Source organism: Magallana gigas, chromosome 2 (genome assembly GCF_963853765.1).
Source record: "Magallana gigas chromosome 2, xbMagGiga1.1, whole genome shotgun sequence".
NCBI classification, from domain to species: domain Eukaryota; kingdom Metazoa; phylum Mollusca; class Bivalvia; order Ostreida; family Ostreidae; genus Magallana; species Magallana gigas.
This window is the reverse complement of record NC_088854.1, coordinates 39,236,488-39,256,214: the sequence shown is the minus strand read 5'-3', so window position 1 is coordinate 39,256,214 and position 19,727 is coordinate 39,236,488. Positions and strand designations below refer to the sequence as shown.

Below are 19,727 nucleotides of genomic sequence, written 5' to 3'. Positions count from 1 at the left end.
ATCAAACTAATGTTATTACTTTAAACCCTCCTTTCATTTTCTGCCACATATTTGAATATTTTCCGCGCACTTAGCGCAATCTTCCGGAAAATAGACATTCTTGTGTTTGACGGAAGGGCAGAATAAATCACACACACTGAAAGGAAAAAAAAAAGTCCCACGCCCAAACGAGAAAACAGCAATTTGCATTCAACAAACAAATAATTATCTTTTTATGTCATACGATAAGGTCTGAATGCGACTTTCAAAACTTTTTATGTGCTGTAAAACCAAGTTCATGCGTTCTGTGGGCGCTTGTATATGTTTTCGGACTTTCTATTACTTTTACAAAGACAAGCGCCGTCTCGTATAAAGAAAAGCAATATACCACAAACGCGTGTGTGTGACTGATCTAAAATGAATGTCTTGTTTGGGTTAACTGATAGAATTTCTGAATGACTTTCGCAATGAAAAAAAAATCAATCCCATAGGGCCATGTCATATCTTTTAAGATATCATCTAAAACTCTTGCCAATATTTATTTTACGCAAAAGTGAATTTATGTATGTTTTTATATGCATACACATACATGTATATAATTTCATCGAAAGTCAGACATTTAAACTTTCCCTTTAAAATGAAAACATATATATATATATATATATATATATATATATATATATATATATATATATATATATATATATATATATATATATATATATATATGCTTTGTACTATACCATCGCAATAATAATCGCTGTTCAAGTCATTTTTATTCAATTCGACACCCCCTCTCCTTCTACACCAAAAATAACGGAGAATTGATTACAAAATCAGAAAATGATAGCTAACCCTAATAACTACATTATTGGAATGTAAAAAATTCAAACTTTTGATTTTTCCTTCCTTTTTCCTCATTTTAAACTTATGTGACCTGAATATAGTAATCCAATTCTATGTACCTTTAAATATCGATATTCATTTGTCGATTCTTAGCCAAGGGGGCCGACGTTATTGCACTGTGATTTGCCATCTGTCAGTGCATTTAAATTGAACCACACCCATCGCGGAGATTATTCAGTGAGCCGAACGCCTGACCTACATTAGCGATAACGCAGAGAGAGAGAAAGAGAGGGATGACTAGGCTCGCGTGTGTTGTGTACATGCAGAAGAGAGAAGTAGTAGTGAGAGAACTGGCAGCTACGCCGGGACGAAATGTTTTGGTTTTATTCAACTTTCTGTGAAGGAATAAGTGAATCGATTCAGTGAAATTTGTGTGTGAATATATGAAGTTCGTGACTACCTGTGTTGTTACTAACAGAAACTTACAAAATACTGACCAGGTCTTGGCAAAAAATGTGGTTGGACATCTGGAGGCCAGGATGTGATACGGGCGTACTTCTCAACTCCATGCCTCCTATGGTGTATAATGTGTTCACATGTTGGGAAATGTAATCGGAAAAGTGTTGTCAAATTGGTCTTTCTTTTTTACGCGTGTTTATTTAGTTGTCTTCCGGTTATCCAGAGTCTCTCCGCGTCCGATCTTTATTCTTTCGGGAGATCCACTTCAGACAACAAAACTGACCCTGCCGACGACGGAGGCTCACACAAGATACTGCTCAAGAATCCATTCAAATTCTTCGGCAGAAATAAGTCTAGTCTGTTTGTAAGTATCTGTTAATGTCTGGGAGCATTTGGTGTGTAACATGCCATTGCTTCCGGCAAGGCAAGACGAAAATTATATGAATCAAACACACTGATTGACTCCCGTATTTACGGTTGAATGGTGCATTTTACACCTGCTATAAGCCGTGTGGATGGAGTGCTTTGATGTATCATGAATACGGTGTTTATGTGCATTGAATATGCCCCTGATGTAATGTCAAAATCAATTTCCGCTCCCTTTGGAGATTACTCTAAAGGCGGATGGCAAATTGTTTTGTTTTTCGAAGCCCCCGTCTTTTGGAAATACAGGCAGCACGCTGGGATTCATATGACGTCACTATGAAGTTTTTGGAGGTTGTTCACAAAAACACCGTAATTCCGATACACACCCTCGTGTATTATAACTCATTTATCTGTAATTAGGGATTTCCAGCTGTTCTTAAATAGGATATATCAGGTTTTATCTTTTACATTTTCATACACTGTAGCTTACCCTTAAAAATCCACAACAAGTTAACGAAGTCACATACATATATGAAATTATTCAGATATATAAAGACTGAACTCACTAAGGGCCTTTCTTTTCTATTTTTTAAGTTGATGAAATGTCCACAGATACACAAATTGTGTCTTGTCACATGTCATAAGATTCTAGTTTTCGGGGCATTTTATTAGTAATCACTCAAAACACCAATAACTGGCAATCCGCCCCTAGACTACATCAGCTGTATATATATACTGCTCAAGGGCCCTGTCATGGAGGCGAAAACCAGTACATGTAATATTCTTTTCAAAATATCTTTTCATATTTTGTGTTCTTCAAATTTTTCTTCACATTTTCGAACAAGAAAATGAAACCCACGAGTAAAAATGGCACTTGAAGCAAAAAAAAAACCCAGATGCATGGAGAAAGTAGGGAACGGTTAATTATATGAACCAGTGTAATGATACGATCCGACCCAATAAAACACACGTGGGGGTAGGGAGGAGTCTCTCCAACCACACAAATTACTTTAGGTAAACAGCGAGGGAGAAAACTAATATTTGTACTCGTGAGTCTGGTAGGCGAGTAGTCAATGGTTCCCCGGTATAAAGGCAATACAATAATGCAAAACTTTTAAATAAATTCTTATGAATATTTTTTAAGATTGGTTGTTTTTCTACCCCCTTTTCTCTCTCTCTCTCTCTCTCTCTCTCTCTCTCTCTCTCTCTCAATCTCTCTCTTTTTTTAAATACAAATTTCAAAAACTGAGCTTGGATTTGGTAAAGTACTGTCATGCTCAAGTTAAAGTATTTCACAATAAGTAGCGATATAGGCCCAAGGTCAGTGGATTTGCTGTGTTGGTCTTGGTAAAATTGACACTGATCCAAAGTTTTCAGATAAAATCAATGGATTGATTGATTTTTGGGTATCTCCAATACGTATAAACCCACTGTTTTTGAAGGGGTTAGATAAATGTATAAAATCAGGAAGAAAATGTGTACAAGTATATCATGTTAAAGTAAAATTATGACAAGTGGTAATTACAGTTTTAATGTTGTAGTCTTTACAGAAAAGAAACTCTCCTTTCTTCGAGAAGAAATTTATTAAGACAAATTACAAAATTTGCTTTTAAGTAAAGTAATACATTATATAAATATGCAAACTTCGTTTTAAATTAAAAGGCAAGGTTATATAGTCAATGATTACAACCCAAGTTTATTGTTTTTTCAGGGTGCAACATACGCTCTTAGAAAATAAAACAAAAGGGCGTTCCTAAACAAACCCATTTTCAGAACTCGATGCCAATTTTTAATGTTGAAGGTTCTTGTGTGTGATTATAATTACCGAAACACGAACAGAATCCTTTGCTTCCAATAACTGATAATCTGCTTCATTAATACTAGACGTAAGTCTACGTAAGGAACTTTGGTAGCTCTTTCATCCCGCTTTTCAACTTGATGCTATTATTAGAAATTCAAAAGATTTAAACTTATCCCTGGATCAAAATTGATTCCTGTTTGCTGCTGCAGAGAAGTTGAATGTTTACTGTTCTCTGTGAAGATGGGATGGGTGGAAGCACCGTAAGGGGGAATTCATTAATTTTCTTGAATGTGGCGACAGTAGGAAAATCTACTAATGGTTATTTTCATATTTAAAAAAAACCGAAACAAAACAAGCTTATTTGAAATTAATTTACAGAGAATAATTTTTCTTGCAGAAAAAAAACGCGGATAGAAGATAAAAATGAAAAGATGAATGAGTGAGCCGTTACTCTGCTTTTCAACCTAAACACGCCATTTTCTATTACTAGAATACGATTTGTTGCCGAAAACTTCGATGCTCATCTATTACCAATGTTATTTTTTACTTTTAGTGATAAAAAGAGACTAGGGGATTTTGTTTATTTGAAAATAAATATGGAAAGTCATATATTTAAACAAGAACTTTATACAGTCGTGTATCACTCACAGATAAAAATTACGTAATTCGTAATGTAAATATGATAAATAAAACGTATGCATAGAAATCCAGTTTGTGCTCAAACATAAAATGGAGGAGGGGGAAGGCCAAGGTTTTGGTTTTATTTTACATTTATTAAAATATTTCATCAAGGACGAAATTTTCAACGCATTGCTTTGAATATTGTATAGCTTAAAAAAATAACTTATAATCCTATATTAGTAATATCTATACATGAGCACCAGCCCCAGATGCACTTTGTTCAAGCCAGCACTATGAAATACCGTTTGACCTTATGGTATAGATCACTGCAGAGGTCAATCGAGACACGTGACCTTCTGTCGTCTGCCACAGTGTGTCAGCACGTTTTTCAGTGTAACTAGTAATTAATGAATCCTCCCCGCCTTTCTTGTTTTTCTTACACGACTTTTCGTTGCCAGAAACAAGACTACCATTAATTAGTACATGTAACATGACGTCACAAGGACGTCATAAATATACCATGAAGGTTTTCTCTCACCTTTTTATTTTATTCTTAAAAACTTGAAATTGAAAAGTGAACGTTAAAAATAGATCTTTTTTAAGCTAAAAAGAATTGCAGCGAAAGATTTTAGAAGCAAATAAATAGCATGATATGCATTTTTTGTATTATCATTAGATGATTAAAATTTGATAGGCTTGGTCTCTTTGATCTTTATTTTAAAAAACGTAACCCCATTGGTTAACTTCTTCTTTTGTAATATACTCTACAATGTGTGAGATACGAATAGCTATTGTAATAGCTTGAAGGTCCCTAGCGTAAAGTACGCGCATTCCATTATAGAATAAAGACCCATTGCCTGTCTTCAGTAACTTTATGAGACTTGTGTCACATTGAATACGCACAATAAAGGCCCTGACCATTCAAGTGTTGATGAAATACCCGCTAACGTGCCGTGTAAGGTCATTAAGATCCCAGCCCCCCTACCGGCGCTCATTCCGTCTATCAATTTTATGTTTCTGTCTTGCATGGCTAAGTTCATATATCAAAGTAAAAAAAAATTCAGAAAAAAATGACCCCCCCCCCCTTCCCCCAAAAGAAAATAAAACACCTAAACGTATGAAATATTTTGTAAACGTAATCATCTTAGTTTAATTTTTTTTTTTTACAAACAAGTGTTATCCAGGTCCTTTGATGATTTATAAATGAGCAGTGATCACGACTAAAGAATGTACTTTAAAGTAATTTAAACCTCTAATATAACCGCATTGATGCATATTTAGTACGTTTATAATTTGGAAATATGAATAAAATATTAATTTTTAACTTTGAATGAAAATTAGACGTATGAATATAATATTTTGTAGCAGTTGTGGGCCTAAATAGCTAACAAATGACATAATATGGGTATATAAATACGCTTTTATTTTGCAACACATGTATATTTAAATGCAGTAAGCATGCCCATTTTTCGATTTGTTATGGAGACAAACAAGAACGTGTGGTTTTCGATGAAATTGGAAGTTCGGGAGGGCTTACGAAAATCTTTATCGGTGTTTATCTTTATATCCCAGTGCACCATGCACTACAAACAGTTCTATACAAATACTAAGTCGTCGAATCTGTTTGCTAAAGCTTTCCACACAAAACTTCCTCGTGGACTTCTCTGTTTATCTTGCCCCCTCTTCGGGCCTTGATAGCGGAAACGCCGATAAGAATCCATTGTAAAATAGAGAGAAGCTGTTTTAACACCCAAATCGAGGCTATTTTACTCCACCCTTGTTTACATGGCAGAGAGGTGAAGCATATTGGGGCCCACTAAAGGGGGGCTAGATTTGTATATTGCCAGTTGCAAAAGCTTGAAACTAATAATATTTACAGTAATTGATTTTCAACTAATTGTATTTGTACCTTAATCTTCTTTCATTTTCAATTTTTCCCCCGTGAAAATCAATATTTTAATTCAACAAAGAACGGAATTTGTTTTTTTTAAACAAATACTTTTAGTTTGATTTCTTTATTTTTTTTCTTTATTTTTTTTTTTTGTTTATGCCAATTCAAATCAATACATACTGAAAAGTAAAAATACAGGACAGAGTTCATAAAGTTAGTTTGTTTAATAGAACAAAAAAAAATATTAGGAATTAAAATATTTATTCATCGTGTGAAATTCTGTTTAAGCGTAAGGAATTTAAAGCTTAACTTTAAAAAGATGAAAGTGATTGATATTAATGAAAATATACCTGGTGTAAAGGTCTATTTTGTAAAGATATAAAGGCTTGATCGAATATACACGTAACCCGCTGTAGTTGGCGACGTCACTTTTCTAAGTAAGAAGTTTGTCAATATTTATTTTTTACTCAATTATTGTGCAAATTTCATAATCGCTGTGTATTTTTACACAATCTCGTCTGTCATCCCCGTCAACAACGAGGCCGCGATAATTTCTGGTCACCACCCTTTAAGGATTTTTACGACACCCGACAACAAAAATGTGGATCGTTACCCAGAACCTGACGTCCAACAGCCATGATTGATCACAATTGAAATGGGCAAAACGCCGGCAAATGGTGAAATAGCCAGGCGGAGTCCGGCTTCTGTCAATAAAACGATCTAGGTGGCCGTTGTCGGCCTATACCAGAGTGTTTACCTGGGGCTAATTGAATGCAGCCGCTGGACTCGCACCTCGTGAACCTGGCGTTATATATATACTTACATCAAGCCACAAGGACATCGACTCTTGATTTATTCAGAGATATATTACATGTATATAAATCCGCTCTCTTACGCCTTCCAACGAGAGTTTAATAACGCGCGAAGATATTCTGAGGCATAAATATAGGATCCAAACTCTGTCCCAATATTAAGTACATGTATTACATATACGTATAGACTTAGACATTAAATGCAAACCCTGCCCTGTCTTTAGAAATGTTTGTACACCCAATTAACATGTACGTTTGAATTTATATTTTATTAATCTGAATTTAATTAAACGTATTACCAATTATGTTACATAATGTTTTATACATTACGTGTAAATAAATAAAAAATTCTTTTTCTCTCCTTAGGTTAACAACAATGGGCTTATAACCTTTGATGCACAATTGAACGAGTACAAGCCTAAACGATTTCCCTTGGCAGAGAATACGCCATTGATAGCACCATTCTGGGCCGACGTAGACGTCAGTCCGGAATGGTCAAAAGGTAACGTGTGGTACCGCCAGGACCAAAGTTCGAGTCTCCTGAGAAAAGCATCAGAGGAGATCCGAGAATACTTTATCTCTCAGCGAAACTTCCAGGCTAACTGGGTGTTCATTGCTACCTGGCATAAAGTGGGCTACTATGCAGCAGTTGGGTCAGGCCGCAGTAAGGTAAGGGGATCGTGTTCAAATCCTATCAAAAATACGTCACTCTTCCTAAAACAACGGTTTTTGTAAAAAAAAAAATCGTTAGCTCAATTCTTTCTAAACAGAAAGAAATGTCTTAGCCTTCATCTGTATAACGCTAAATTGTAATCAATTAATAAAAGTAGATATTTTATTTCTCTACCTTGGTATTAGAAGCTTATTTGATTTCTTTGTTACCATATTTTACAGGTTAATACTTTTCAAACTGTTCTTGTGAAGAACGAAAAGAGGTCCTTCGTGATTTTTAATTATCTAACTATCGAGTGGACTACCGGAAGTAACAGTTTGGGAGATCCCCAAACGGGTCTAGGAGGAAGTCCTGCACAGGTAACAAAAAAAATCGTTCAATGCCGTAAAATAAAAATGTTAAAAGTTCATATTTGTTTTTTTTTCTGAAAGGTTTAAACCAGGATAAACAAATCGATATATGAAAAAAAATTATTACATCACCTATTATCCACAAGAAAACGTTGACCATATTTCAAAACAGGACTAATAAAAAAAAACTTCAACTTTGTAAATAAAATCTGTTCACAAGAAAACGCAGTAAAATAATGGAACGCACATTCTAGATTTTAACATGTGTAAACCCATTTTTTTTAACAGGCTGGTTTTAACGCCGGAGACCAGAAGAACTTTTACTCTATCCCGGGAGCCCAAACGGACGCCGTCATCAATCTTACTCGGACAAGTAACGTGGGGATTCCGGGAAAATGGGTTTTCCAAGTAGACGGTGACAGCATACTGGATATAAAATGTAGCCATGCTGGTAAGTCCCGCATAGGAACTGTAATGACATTGAATATCAAATTAAACATGCAGTTGCATAACTTTATACAAATGAACAAAAATAAAATATAAAAAAAACCCTCAACGATCAATTCTAATTTGATATCCTTGTATCTATTTCAGTACAAATTAATGTATATCCGAAATCCGGATCCATGTTTGGAGGCGAGGAAATTCGAATTTCGGGACCGTGTTTTAATTCAGAATTTAACATTCTTGCCCGCATCAGAGAAACAAATGACACTTTTCAATGCACAGCTATCAATGACATATCGGCAGCTTGCATCATGCCCAGTGTTTTCCGAACAGGCCAGGTGACGTTGGAGATTAACCCATATGGAATGGGTTGGAATTACTCCTCTACCTATCAAATAGGTACGGCAGTATATATAATACTTCAATCATGCACTCATCCATCTTGATATAAATTCATAAGTGTATTGAAATGCTAATTGGATGCTTTGTTCTTAATTATTTAAGGATCCCCTACACCTTTGGATAACTTTTCTTTTAGCTCAAGCTGATGTACTTTTTAAGATTCGAAGGTTTCATATTAAAAATTGCTTATCCATTTACAGAAAAGACAGAAAAATTGCAATTTGTGATAAATATATATTATATATTATTTTCAATGCCCGTTAAAAGTCATTAGTATAATGCTTTATCATTTGTGCTAAAAGTTAAAATAGAGAACCGATATGAATAATTTCCATTAAAAAAAGTTCTTCCGTATGCATACACTCTATAGCATTTTATCTCTGTGACAATGGTTTTTCTTGCTTAAAAATGCTCTTTCAACTTAACAATTTTACGAAGCAGTGATATTTTCCCCGTTGTCAGAGTTGAATGAAATAGTACCTCAAACCAAAATAAGTATTTTCCAGCTCATTAATTTGTTTATTTTTGTGATTTTTTTTAAACAGAAAACGTAGCGTCTCTGGCGCCAAAAATCACTCGACTCAGTCCCGACTCTTGGGTCATTAGTCGCAACGTGACCTTGTCTTGGAACTCCTCCCTCACTCCGTCCCCCTCGCTGTTTCTGGACATTATGGCATATCAGGTACATGTTATTTTTTATTTGCAGTAGTGTTTTTGACGAGTCAGGCCTCTTTTCAAACTTTTTACTTGCACTAGTGGTTTTGGCGCTGTGCTCACTTTCGTCCATTTTTGCAATAAAATTGTTGAAAATTAGAATATTGAAACACCAAGAAACTAAAACGATTTGTTGAATCATGATTAATTTTGATATACATGTAATACAATATTTTATTTGGCTTGTCTCAGAATGTTCACCTGCCAAAAAGATGCTAACCGTTAATTTTTATGTGCGAAGTATTTCTTAATTGTACTTGTGTACTTTTGGTCAATTATCAAATTTACATGAAAGAAAAATATACTTTCTCGATACTCTTATATGATAATCTCTGCATACCAACTTTTCATAGTTGATATTAATACATGTACTTGTCATTTAGAAAAATTCAAAAGTGTGGTAATAGTATATACGCTCTCTGTACATATTATATATAGTACATGTAGGTTTAATAGATCCACAAGTATATTAATTTTAAAATGTTTTCATTATAAAATCTGCAACTTACAGAAATAAAAAGTAAAGTTGAAATCTGAGAAAACTGACTGGCGTAATTTATGTGTTCAAGTTGCCCTTCGTTTACAATAAGATTGCACTGTAATTCAAGATCAGTTATATATAAATAAGATGGGTGGGACCCCGAATCTCTCATTTGCTTTTCTTATCTTCGCGTTCTGTTTGTATATCTCGTTTTGATTGAACAGATGCAGGGGAAGTTTTTATCTGAACTATTTATCATTTCTATTCTTCCAACTTTGCCAAAAACTCTTGAAGTTTTCCTTAATTACAAAGCAAAAAAAGAAAAAAAAAAGTACGACGATGCTTGTTTTTTTTTTGGTGTGGATTAACTTTAAAAAACCAAAAAATCTTCGTGTTTGGGAGTTTTTATCGTATAGCAATATATAATTTGATCTTTATCACACGAGTAACTTGCGTCACTATTTGAAAGTTAGAATTTTAAAAGCATCGCGAAAACATGATCTCTTTAATAACAATTCTATTACCGTTTTAAATCTGCCCGTTGCAGGAGAGATTTTCTGTTGATTTTTTATAATCTAAAAATACGCAAGTGAAATTACCGGAAAAAAACCTTGCAGCCCCTTTCTTGTACCCCTTCGGCCAAAATCTTCACACCTGAAACTCGTAAATATTTCAAATCATGATCTTGAAGGTTTACTTTGTTTGCGATAGATAATCAAGTTGTAGATTAGCCCTTCAGAATTCCCTGTGTTGTAGAAAATGTAAGAATCGATCCCTAAAGATGTGGGAAAAAAAGGCAAATTGAATGGGATAATTGATCATCTCTGTTACAGTTAACTAATTGTGTTTTCTAAAAGAGGCTAAAATGTAAATTTTATCCGAAACTTTAAGCCTTTATGATTAATTGGACGGCCCCTGAATTAAATGCGTCGATCTTGTTTTACAGAAGATAGATTTTTGAACTATGGCACTAAACACTAATTACTTAAGGTGTTAAAGACTTTTACACATAACAAATATTACCAAGAAATCGTTAGAAAGATATATTTTTAAAATTTTTGTACATTGTGTTTTTGAACAAAAAAATATGTATTCGTTTTATTCAATAATCCCTTAATATATATGTATGTTTGTTTCAAACTATATTTCTAAATAATTTAATTTGTTAATTTGTCCGGCTTCGCGGATTATAAAGCGTAAACTGCCCCAACCCAGGTTATACTCGTATAACTTGGGTAGACATTGAGTTCATTTCTTAAAATAAACCCTTTCCAAAGATTCATTAAACTGCTGTATATGTTTGATTATGTACTTGTAGTTTTATCTTGATATATACTGGATTTTTTTTTTATATTTTAGTATTCAAATGACAGCAAACCATCCTTCGTTACGGTTCGCAGTAAATCCTTTGACCTCTCATCTCCTCTCAATTCATCAAACATTGTATTCACTTCCATCGTATTAGACGGGAACTTATTGCATGAGAATATGACGTCATTAGTACTACGCATCCGAACCAACATCAGTGCTGGCTACAGGTATGTTCCTAGCTTGTTGCAAAGTTTTGCACACCATGCGCGCAATCAATGTGATATCAAATTACAAAATATATTTTAAAACAAAAGATTAACTTAAAGCTTGTTCGCATGTTTTAATTTTTTGGAAACCGGTCCAAATTTTAAAGAATTAACATTTATCCATGTTTCATAAAATTAGTACTCATCATAGTTTAAAACAATTTAGATGTAAAAATGTCAAACACATGCATGTTTTGTTTTAATTTTTAAGAACTCTTCCTAAATGATTGCAAATCATTTTTTTTTCTGTTTGATTTTATTCAGTTCCATATGGTCAGACGTGTTTCCGGTTAGGTGGCCTACCGTTAAAGATGCTGCAAATATGTGTCATAACTGGATGAAGTTGTCCCCGTCTCTATCTAGTGATACGCTTTCCACGTGTCCGTGTACCCTTAGACAGGCGTTACGTGACACCGGACGCTATTTTGTGGACCCTCTGTGCAATTTGCAAAACGACAAGATAGACACAAACTGTTTATACAACAAAGGAGCAGCCCAGTGCTTTCGAAGATCTCTGCATGGGTGAGTATTGCCATTTTTTCTTGTTTTTATCCATAATCTATCAGTTTTCAATTGCTAATAGGTGTCACTTACCATATCTTCTTTATCAAGAAAATATTGCTTCTGACAAGTTAAATTCAAGTGTATCCTGAGGATACCGTAGATTACCTATTCAAAACAATTTTGGCGTTATCATAAATTATGATCGAAGTTTCATCTCTCGCAACACTTTCAGTAACCCCCCTAAAAGTTAATATAAGTGTTTAGATAGCCTTGAAAAAAACAAATTGGTTGACTTCAGCAAATTATGTAACCACCATTCTTAATATCCTGTTACGCAGTTTTTCTACAAGTGGAGAGACCTGCTGCTACAGCTCATCCGGGGAACTTCTGGATGCACGTGAGGTGCCGCACGCAGGAGGGACTCGATCTCGATATCACATACACGCGCAGGGCGAGGAACTGGTGCCGTTTTTCTCTTACTTCCAAAACGATTTGGTGCCTTTTCTACAGTGCTGCCAGTATGCTTTCAATAATTCCTTGTGCCAACGCTTCTTGAAGCTCCGACCGCCGACGACGTGCCAAGCCTATACCCCTCCAACCCCTGGTAATTACATTATCAGAATAATTCATCATTTATGAATATCATTGCTGCAAGCCAATACTTGCCAAGAGTACATATTAAGTTGTTCAGTTATTGCTTGAAAACACGAACCCCATAACAGAAATTCAAAGTTTGTGACAAATTTAATCATTTGTGTTTAATAGATTAACAAAATCAAAATCATTTTGACTTTGTCAATAACTTCAATGTATAAGGATGTTTTCTTCAAACTGAAACTATTTTATTTAGAATGGAATGCATTTACATATTGAAAGTTGAGCCGATCAATGCTCTTTGTTGAAAATAAAAATATAAAATGAAGTGATTTTTTTTAAGAAAAGGAACATCTGGTCTAGGAATTTTTCAGGTAATATGTACTTTTGACGTGTCTGTTTTCATCTTCACAGCGCAAGCAGCGGGGGATCCACATTTGACAACCCTAGATAGAAAAGATTATACTTTTAACGGTATCGGGGATTTTGTCTTACTGAAAGACGTCAATTCTTCAATGGTTGTGCAAGTCCGTGCCGTTCAGACGAGAGACACTGCCGGTGAGTCATGCAAAATTTATAAAAATCGAGAAAAAGTTTTATCAGTTTCTGGCATAAAAACATTCATTGATCAAATAATCTTAGCTTGCTTATCGGTACAGTTGCTCTTTTAGCCAGAAATGCACATTTATTGCGTAGATGTAATTTTTTTTTTAATGTTGTTGTTGTTAAATACTGAACTGCTTGGATAAAGAAGAAATCGCTGTTAAATTTAGAAACAAGAAATTGAAGCCGAAAATATTCAGTGTATTAACATTCATTTTGTAAAAAAATATCACTTTAATAATATACATATATTTTTCTGTTGGCATAACTTTTTATGCAACGTACTTTTTTTTAACAAACATGACATTTTCTTCTCCTTCTCATACATTTTTAGGAATTCTACAAAACGCCACTGTATTTTCTGCATTGGCCTTGAAAACAGAAACCTCTGACAAGATCGAAATCTACAAAACGTCTGACGGGGCAACAGACATTTTAGTGAACAGTGAAATCGTAGAAATTGTTGACGCTACCTCAAACTTTAACGGTGTGAAGTTAGAGAGAAGTGTGGGGGACGACGAGTCCGTTGTGAACTTTCTGATTGTGTTTGAGAATGAGGATTTATCCGTGTCCGTCGATGTATCAGCTGATCTCCTCAACGTCCTAGTCATGATCAGTGGCGAGAGATACAAAGGTATTACTATTCACCTGGAATTACCTAACATTTAATGCCTGATGATTAATTTGACCTTACTAAACTCAACTGCAAACAAAAATTACCCCCCCCCCAAAAAAAAAAAAAAATCTAATTCATTTTTAAAAAATAAATTAAAGTAGGATAAAGGAAAAAAGAGCAATGAGTGACATATCCATCCAGTGTTTATTTTCCGATGCTAAGACTAAAAGTCTTGTTAACAAGATTTTTGTTTGAATTCAGGTCATTCAAGAAGAAGCCTTGACCTCAATTAAACCTATTTTACCTTTTATTTTAGGCCAGATTCGTGGTCTGCTTGGTAATTTTAATGGAGATGACAATGATGACTTCATAACTCGACACAATTTAGTGCTGCCGTCTGACTCTTCAATGAGAGACCTACATTACAAGTTTGGCATGACATGTAAGTTGTCTCCTAGTTTTTAATCGGTGTTTTTTAGGTTTTTTTATGTGAAACAAACTCTCAAGATGCCCTGTGCATTTGATATTTATAAATTAATGCAAAATACATTTCTGTATGTAAAAAAAACCCATCAGATATTTTTACAATCGCTATTGTTGACTGTGGTTTTTTTAATGTCATCAAACCATCACTAATAAGTTTAAAATATAATTGCTTAATTATAATTAATTTATCTTGGACATTAGAATTCCGATTTTGGTGAATGTTAGTATTGAAACATATTTGTAAGTTTAATTAAGGTATCTCACTACACCTAGACTTATATCTTTCGACTGGGTTGTATATCGTCGTAGCTCAGTGGTTAAAATTTTGGGCTTCTGAACCGTAAATCATGAATTCGAATCCGCCTTGAGCTTTTGTTCATGTTTACTGAATTAAATTTTCGAAAATGTAATTTTTCATCCAAAATTGCACATTTTTTGCCTATTTGACTTAAATACTTCTTATCCATTATGATATCTATCACAATCAAGTAATTTAATTTTCTGCTGATTTGAGATAATATTCCAAGGTGTAGTGAGCCACCTTAATATTGGAAATAATTTTTTGCGAACAAAATAATGGCGTCACGGCAACGTTTTTTGCTGGGGTTTTATTTTCGCCTCACTTCATCCATACAAAACGAGGACCATTATAGCACAATATGATAAATGTATATTTATATGGTACTTGAGTTATTAACTAAGGAAGAATGAAATTCCCCCCCCCTCTCTGCTGTAATTGAACTATAGTGTTCACTTCTGATACATTTTATTATATTTCTCCTTTTTACAGGGGAGGTACATGGAAACGAATCGCTGTTCAATCGTTCAGGGACAGTAAACAATGCAATTAACTACGAACCGATTTTTCTGGAGGAGATAAGAAATCCGGAATTGAACTTTTCTGTCGTGCTAGAGTTGTGTGGTGATAATAAACAATGCCAGTATGACTATAGTGTGACCGGAAATGAACAAATTGCCAAAGGGACCATGAAGTTCATTGAGAAATTCAAGAAAATTGAAAGTGATGTGCAAAAAGGTACAGAGTTAATCTCCTTTATTCATAGATTATAAAGAGTATTTATTTTTCACATTAAAATGTCCACTTTTCTTTTACTACTGTAACACATTTTGTAAAAGTTTATCTTGGTTTGACCAAAAAAAACCCTTTAGAGTTTGATGTTAAAAATCCCGTCAGGTATTTTTTTTTTTAAAGAACTTTTTTCTGGTATATTTCAGTGGTAAGGTGTCCGTTCCTGGAGGTGCCCGTGAATGGGAATCGCTCCGCCAGTGGTTATGCTGTTGGCGACAACGCCACGTTCTGGTGCTATGAGGGCTTCCAGCTCCTCCAGGGAGCCTCCTTTGTTGTGTGCAGGGAGAACGGGCAGTGGTCAGTGGGATCGCCAGTCTGTGTGGAGAAAATCGGTAGGTGGCCGCAAAGATGCAAATAATAATTTCCGGTTTGTTCTTTTGGTATATGATTAATCAGACCCAACCAAAATAAATATCAAGGTTTTTTTATCCCAGCTATTATTACATGTAGATAAAGATCTAGCTTAACAGTTTGATATAAATCTAATACATAATTTTCTTGTTTTTCGAGGAGGTTTTAATTGTGTAACCGGACCATTATGAATACGCCTTTAAAGCGTTCGATATTTTCGACTTTTATTTTTTTATGCATTACATGCTTTTTCCTTCATTTTTTTCAGTTGAGGATAGTCCAATCAGTAGCTTAGTTGTTTACATAGGATCGGGCTCGGGAGCTCTGATAGGCGTCATAGTAATTGTCATAGTCATCATGGCCGTCCTCAAATGTAGGCGAAAACCCAAACCTGAACCGGATCCGGAAATGTAAGACTTTATGAAATACAACTAAAAACTAAAACCAATTCTGTAGTATTCCGACCAGTTTCCTCATTATTTTATATACATACATTATATCTCGACAAATGTTTTAAATCTTGTACATTTCAGAAACGGACCCATCTTTGAAAATCCAATTTTTCTCGAAAGGTAAGTACAAACGTCTGCTTTCTTGAATGGTTAAATGGTTTGTTTCGTAATACTAACCTAAAGTATGCGAACTCACTATCGTATTTTTTGGAGAGGAACATTCCACGGTATAACCTAATATTTTTTTCTTCTTACAGTTTATCCTCATTGGGGCAGGGAGGAGCCTTTAAGATACCCCGTCCTACGTATGTCGACCCAAATCTTTTGGACGACTATTTCTTCTAGTGACCTGTGGTGATTTTTTTTTTAATATATGAAGAAAGAAAGAAACATTAAAAGAACAAAGACGAACAAAAACAAACATTTTGTGTGGTGCATCACTCTAGTCGGCAGATATCAAAAGGAGTCTTTCAGAAATTATATTGCAATATTTTTACTGCTTTTTGAATTTTATAGACAGTTGCTTCATATTTGTAGCTAGATATTTCTTGTTGATTGTTATTGCATTTTTTTCCTATGAAAAAATGTGATTTTTTTTTTAATTTTTGCAGTCATGTAATTATGATTTGTTTAAAATGATGTGTGTTGAATTTTGATTTTCTGTAGGATGATTCAAGTAAAATTTTATCATTCCAGTTATTTTTCAATCTCATTTTCATCGTCGTCAGTGTATATAATTTCATTTCTTTTTTTTTTTTTAAATCAAACTTTCATGGGATAGAAGATGGATGGATAAAAGATTTAATATATGGTGGTGTGCATGTGTGTGATATTGTAAACAGACGAATGAAAAAAAAGAAGAAGAATATTGAGTATGTGATGTAAATTATTCATGTCTTTACATTTTACATTTTGTACAGTCATATACATGTGTATAATGACAGATTGGATCTTTAAAAATGAAAAATAAAAGACGAAACAAGTACATTTGTCTTGCTATTTTCTGTGCTAAAATTTCCAAAAAAAAAATATAAATGAACTTGTAACAAATAAAGAACGAAAAAAAATTATATACATGACTTTAATGGTGACATAATAAGATCTATATGCATTACTAGTATTTGGTTTGAAACAATCTTATCACTTCGAAAACTTGTACATTGAAACATTATTGTAGCAACCATGCCTTTTTCTAATAAGAGATATTTTTAAATAATTTAATTCTGGTTGTAACGCGGCATTTGATTGGATAGAAAAATTTAGTTAAATTTGTATAACCTGGTTTGCACGTCACAAGACACGTCACAATGCACTAACGTCAAAAACGTACTAATCCGCTTGACGTAACGTTTGAATTTTGAACAGATTAATATCATTTTTAAAAGAAAACGGACTCAATTTGTACAGCAAATTACAGAAAATTAAATTATAAGGAATGAACTCAATATCTACCCAAGTTATACGAGTATAACCTGGGTTGGAGCAATTTACGCTTTTTTTATAATCCGCTTCGCGGATTATAAAGCGTAAATTGCCCCAACCCAGGTTATACTCGTATAACTTGGGTAGACATTGAGTTCATTTCTTAAATAATTTAATTCTGGTTGTAACGCGGCATTTGATTGGATAGAAAAATTTAGTTAAATTTGTATAACCTGGTTTGCACGTCACAAGACACGTCACAATGCACCAACGTACTAATTCACTTGACGTCACGTATGAATTTTGAACAGATTTATATCATTTTTAAAAGTAAAACGGACTCAATTTGTACAGCAAATTCCAGAAAATTAAATTATAAGGAATGAACTCAATACCTACCCAAGTTATACTCGTATAACCTGGGTTGGAGCAATTTACGCTTTTTTATAATCCGCTTCGCGGATTATAAAGCGTAAATTGCCCCAACCCAGGTTATACGAGTATAACTTGGGTAGGTTATACTCGTATAACCTGGGTTGGAGCAATTTACGCTTTTTTATAATCCGCTTCGCGGATTATAAAGCGTAAATTGCCCCAACCCAGGTTATACGAGTATAACTTGGGTAGACATTGAGTTCATTTCTTAATGAACAAATTTATGTGAACAAATAACAGATGAGAAACACGTCCTTGCAACACATATTTCATATAACATCATTCTTTTTATTTTACAAGAACTTAACAACCAGATTGGATAGATCAATTGCTCTCTCTCTCTCTCTCTCTCTCTCTCTCTTTTTCTCTCTCTCTTTCTCTCTCTCTCTCTCTCTCTCTCTCTCTCTCTCTCTCTCTCTCTCTCTCTCTCTCTCTCTCTCTCTCTCTCTCTCTCTCTCTCTCTCTCTCTCTCTCTCTCTCTCTCTCTCTCTCTCTCTCTCTCTCTCTCTCTCTCAGGTAAGATTTACATGTACCTAGACGTAAATGCGACTGTACATACATCTGCATACATGTATTTTATTTACAAGACCTGCATTACATGATAAACATCAATCAAACTCAGTAACTCGGGACGGGCGGACGCGCACGTCAGGCTTGTAATTGTCCCTACAGCCGTGTGTCAAGAACACCCAGGGGGTACTAGGGTCTAGGGGAAGCATCCCCACCCCCTACGTATGGGAGACTTGCCAATGCCCAAAGGAAATCGTACGGTTGATACAGGTTGAGCCGAACATATATTATATTCACGTTTCGCTGCAACGTAATTTTGATAAACACATATTAAGTATATCTTAGATATAGGTCAGACATTTTTACCATTCATCATGAAAGGTATCTATTATCATTTTATACTGTTTTTATGGGATTTGTATTACATCATCCCTGCTTTAATGATTGTTAACTATATAAAAATGTCTTTTTAAAAGCGAATTAATCATCGTTGTTCCATGCATAAGAATTTCAAAATCATGCTATCATTTTCCATATCATACAAATCCGATACTTTCACACCTAAACCAACGCGGTGTGCAACTAATCTGCTCTAATTTCACGTGACTTTTGACACGAAAGGGAGGAGACCAATGGAGTATCGCGATCGAGATATACTTTCAGCAATCGGACTGGAATGTCAACTCTGCATCGGACTAAAAAAAAAACCCACACCTCCATGTGTCATGTCCACGCCTTTATTCAGACACTAAAAACCGTGGATATATTTTGGAGGACCTTTCAAAGAGATCAAAGTTTCTGATCGTGTTTCAGATACATGTATAGTATGGACTGATATTTTGGTTGGCGAAAATATCTTTTTGCAATTCTCAATCAAGATCCTCACTTATAAATTTAATATTAACAGAAGTTACATGGACAGTACATATAACTTTTGAAATGCACACAAAACAGATTTTAGAATGAGTAAATATAATAAATATCGATAATGCGCAAAATTATTATTCTAATCTTCCTCTTAATTTCGTGATGTTCAGAACAAATATTCATTTGATAAATTTTTTAAAACCTGCTTGAATACAAAGTTAGAATTGAGGAAGAATTCAATTTCAAAAAAAAAAAAACACCCTGAAAAGTTCAAGTTGGGTGGGGTCGTGAATAGAAGTTGCGTCAGATTATAGTATTTAAGGAAAATATTTAAGCACAATCATAAAGCAATCTCATTCAAGATGATTTATCAACTGA

At 34.3% G+C, this 19,727-nt stretch overlaps 1 protein-coding gene across 1 annotated transcript; it reads left to right on the top strand.

The window, feature by feature from the left end:
* The first annotated feature begins 993 nt into the window (after positions 1-993).
* On the top strand, positions 994-17,102 carry LOC105338189 (sushi domain-containing protein 2). Its single transcript, XM_011443190.4, has 17 exons — positions 994-1,648; positions 7,142-7,444; positions 7,670-7,807; positions 8,087-8,249; positions 8,393-8,644; positions 9,193-9,329; positions 11,202-11,380; positions 11,684-11,941; positions 12,262-12,527; positions 12,932-13,075; positions 13,455-13,754; positions 14,053-14,178; positions 15,013-15,258; positions 15,459-15,644; positions 15,932-16,073; positions 16,197-16,235; positions 16,373-17,102. Exons 1-17 carry the CDS (start codon positions 1,412-1,414, stop codon positions 16,458-16,460), a joined length of 3,204 nt encoding a protein of 1,067 aa, XP_011441492.3. The 5' UTR covers positions 994-1,411; the 3' UTR covers positions 16,461-17,102.
* Positions 17,103-19,727: the final 2,625 nt, after the last annotated feature.

Coding starts and splice junctions, on each gene's coding strand:
- LOC105338189 (XM_011443190.4), top strand. CDS start 1,412: ATGTGTTCACATGTTGGGAAATGTAATCGGAAAAGTGTTGTCAAATTG. Junction 11,942..12,261: donor TTTCGAAGATCTCTGCATGG/GTGAGTATTGCC, acceptor CCTGTTACGCAG/TTTTTCTACAAGTGGAGAGA. Junction 12,528..12,931: donor CTATACCCCTCCAACCCCTG/GTAATTACATTA, acceptor TCATCTTCACAG/CGCAAGCAGCGGGGGATCCA.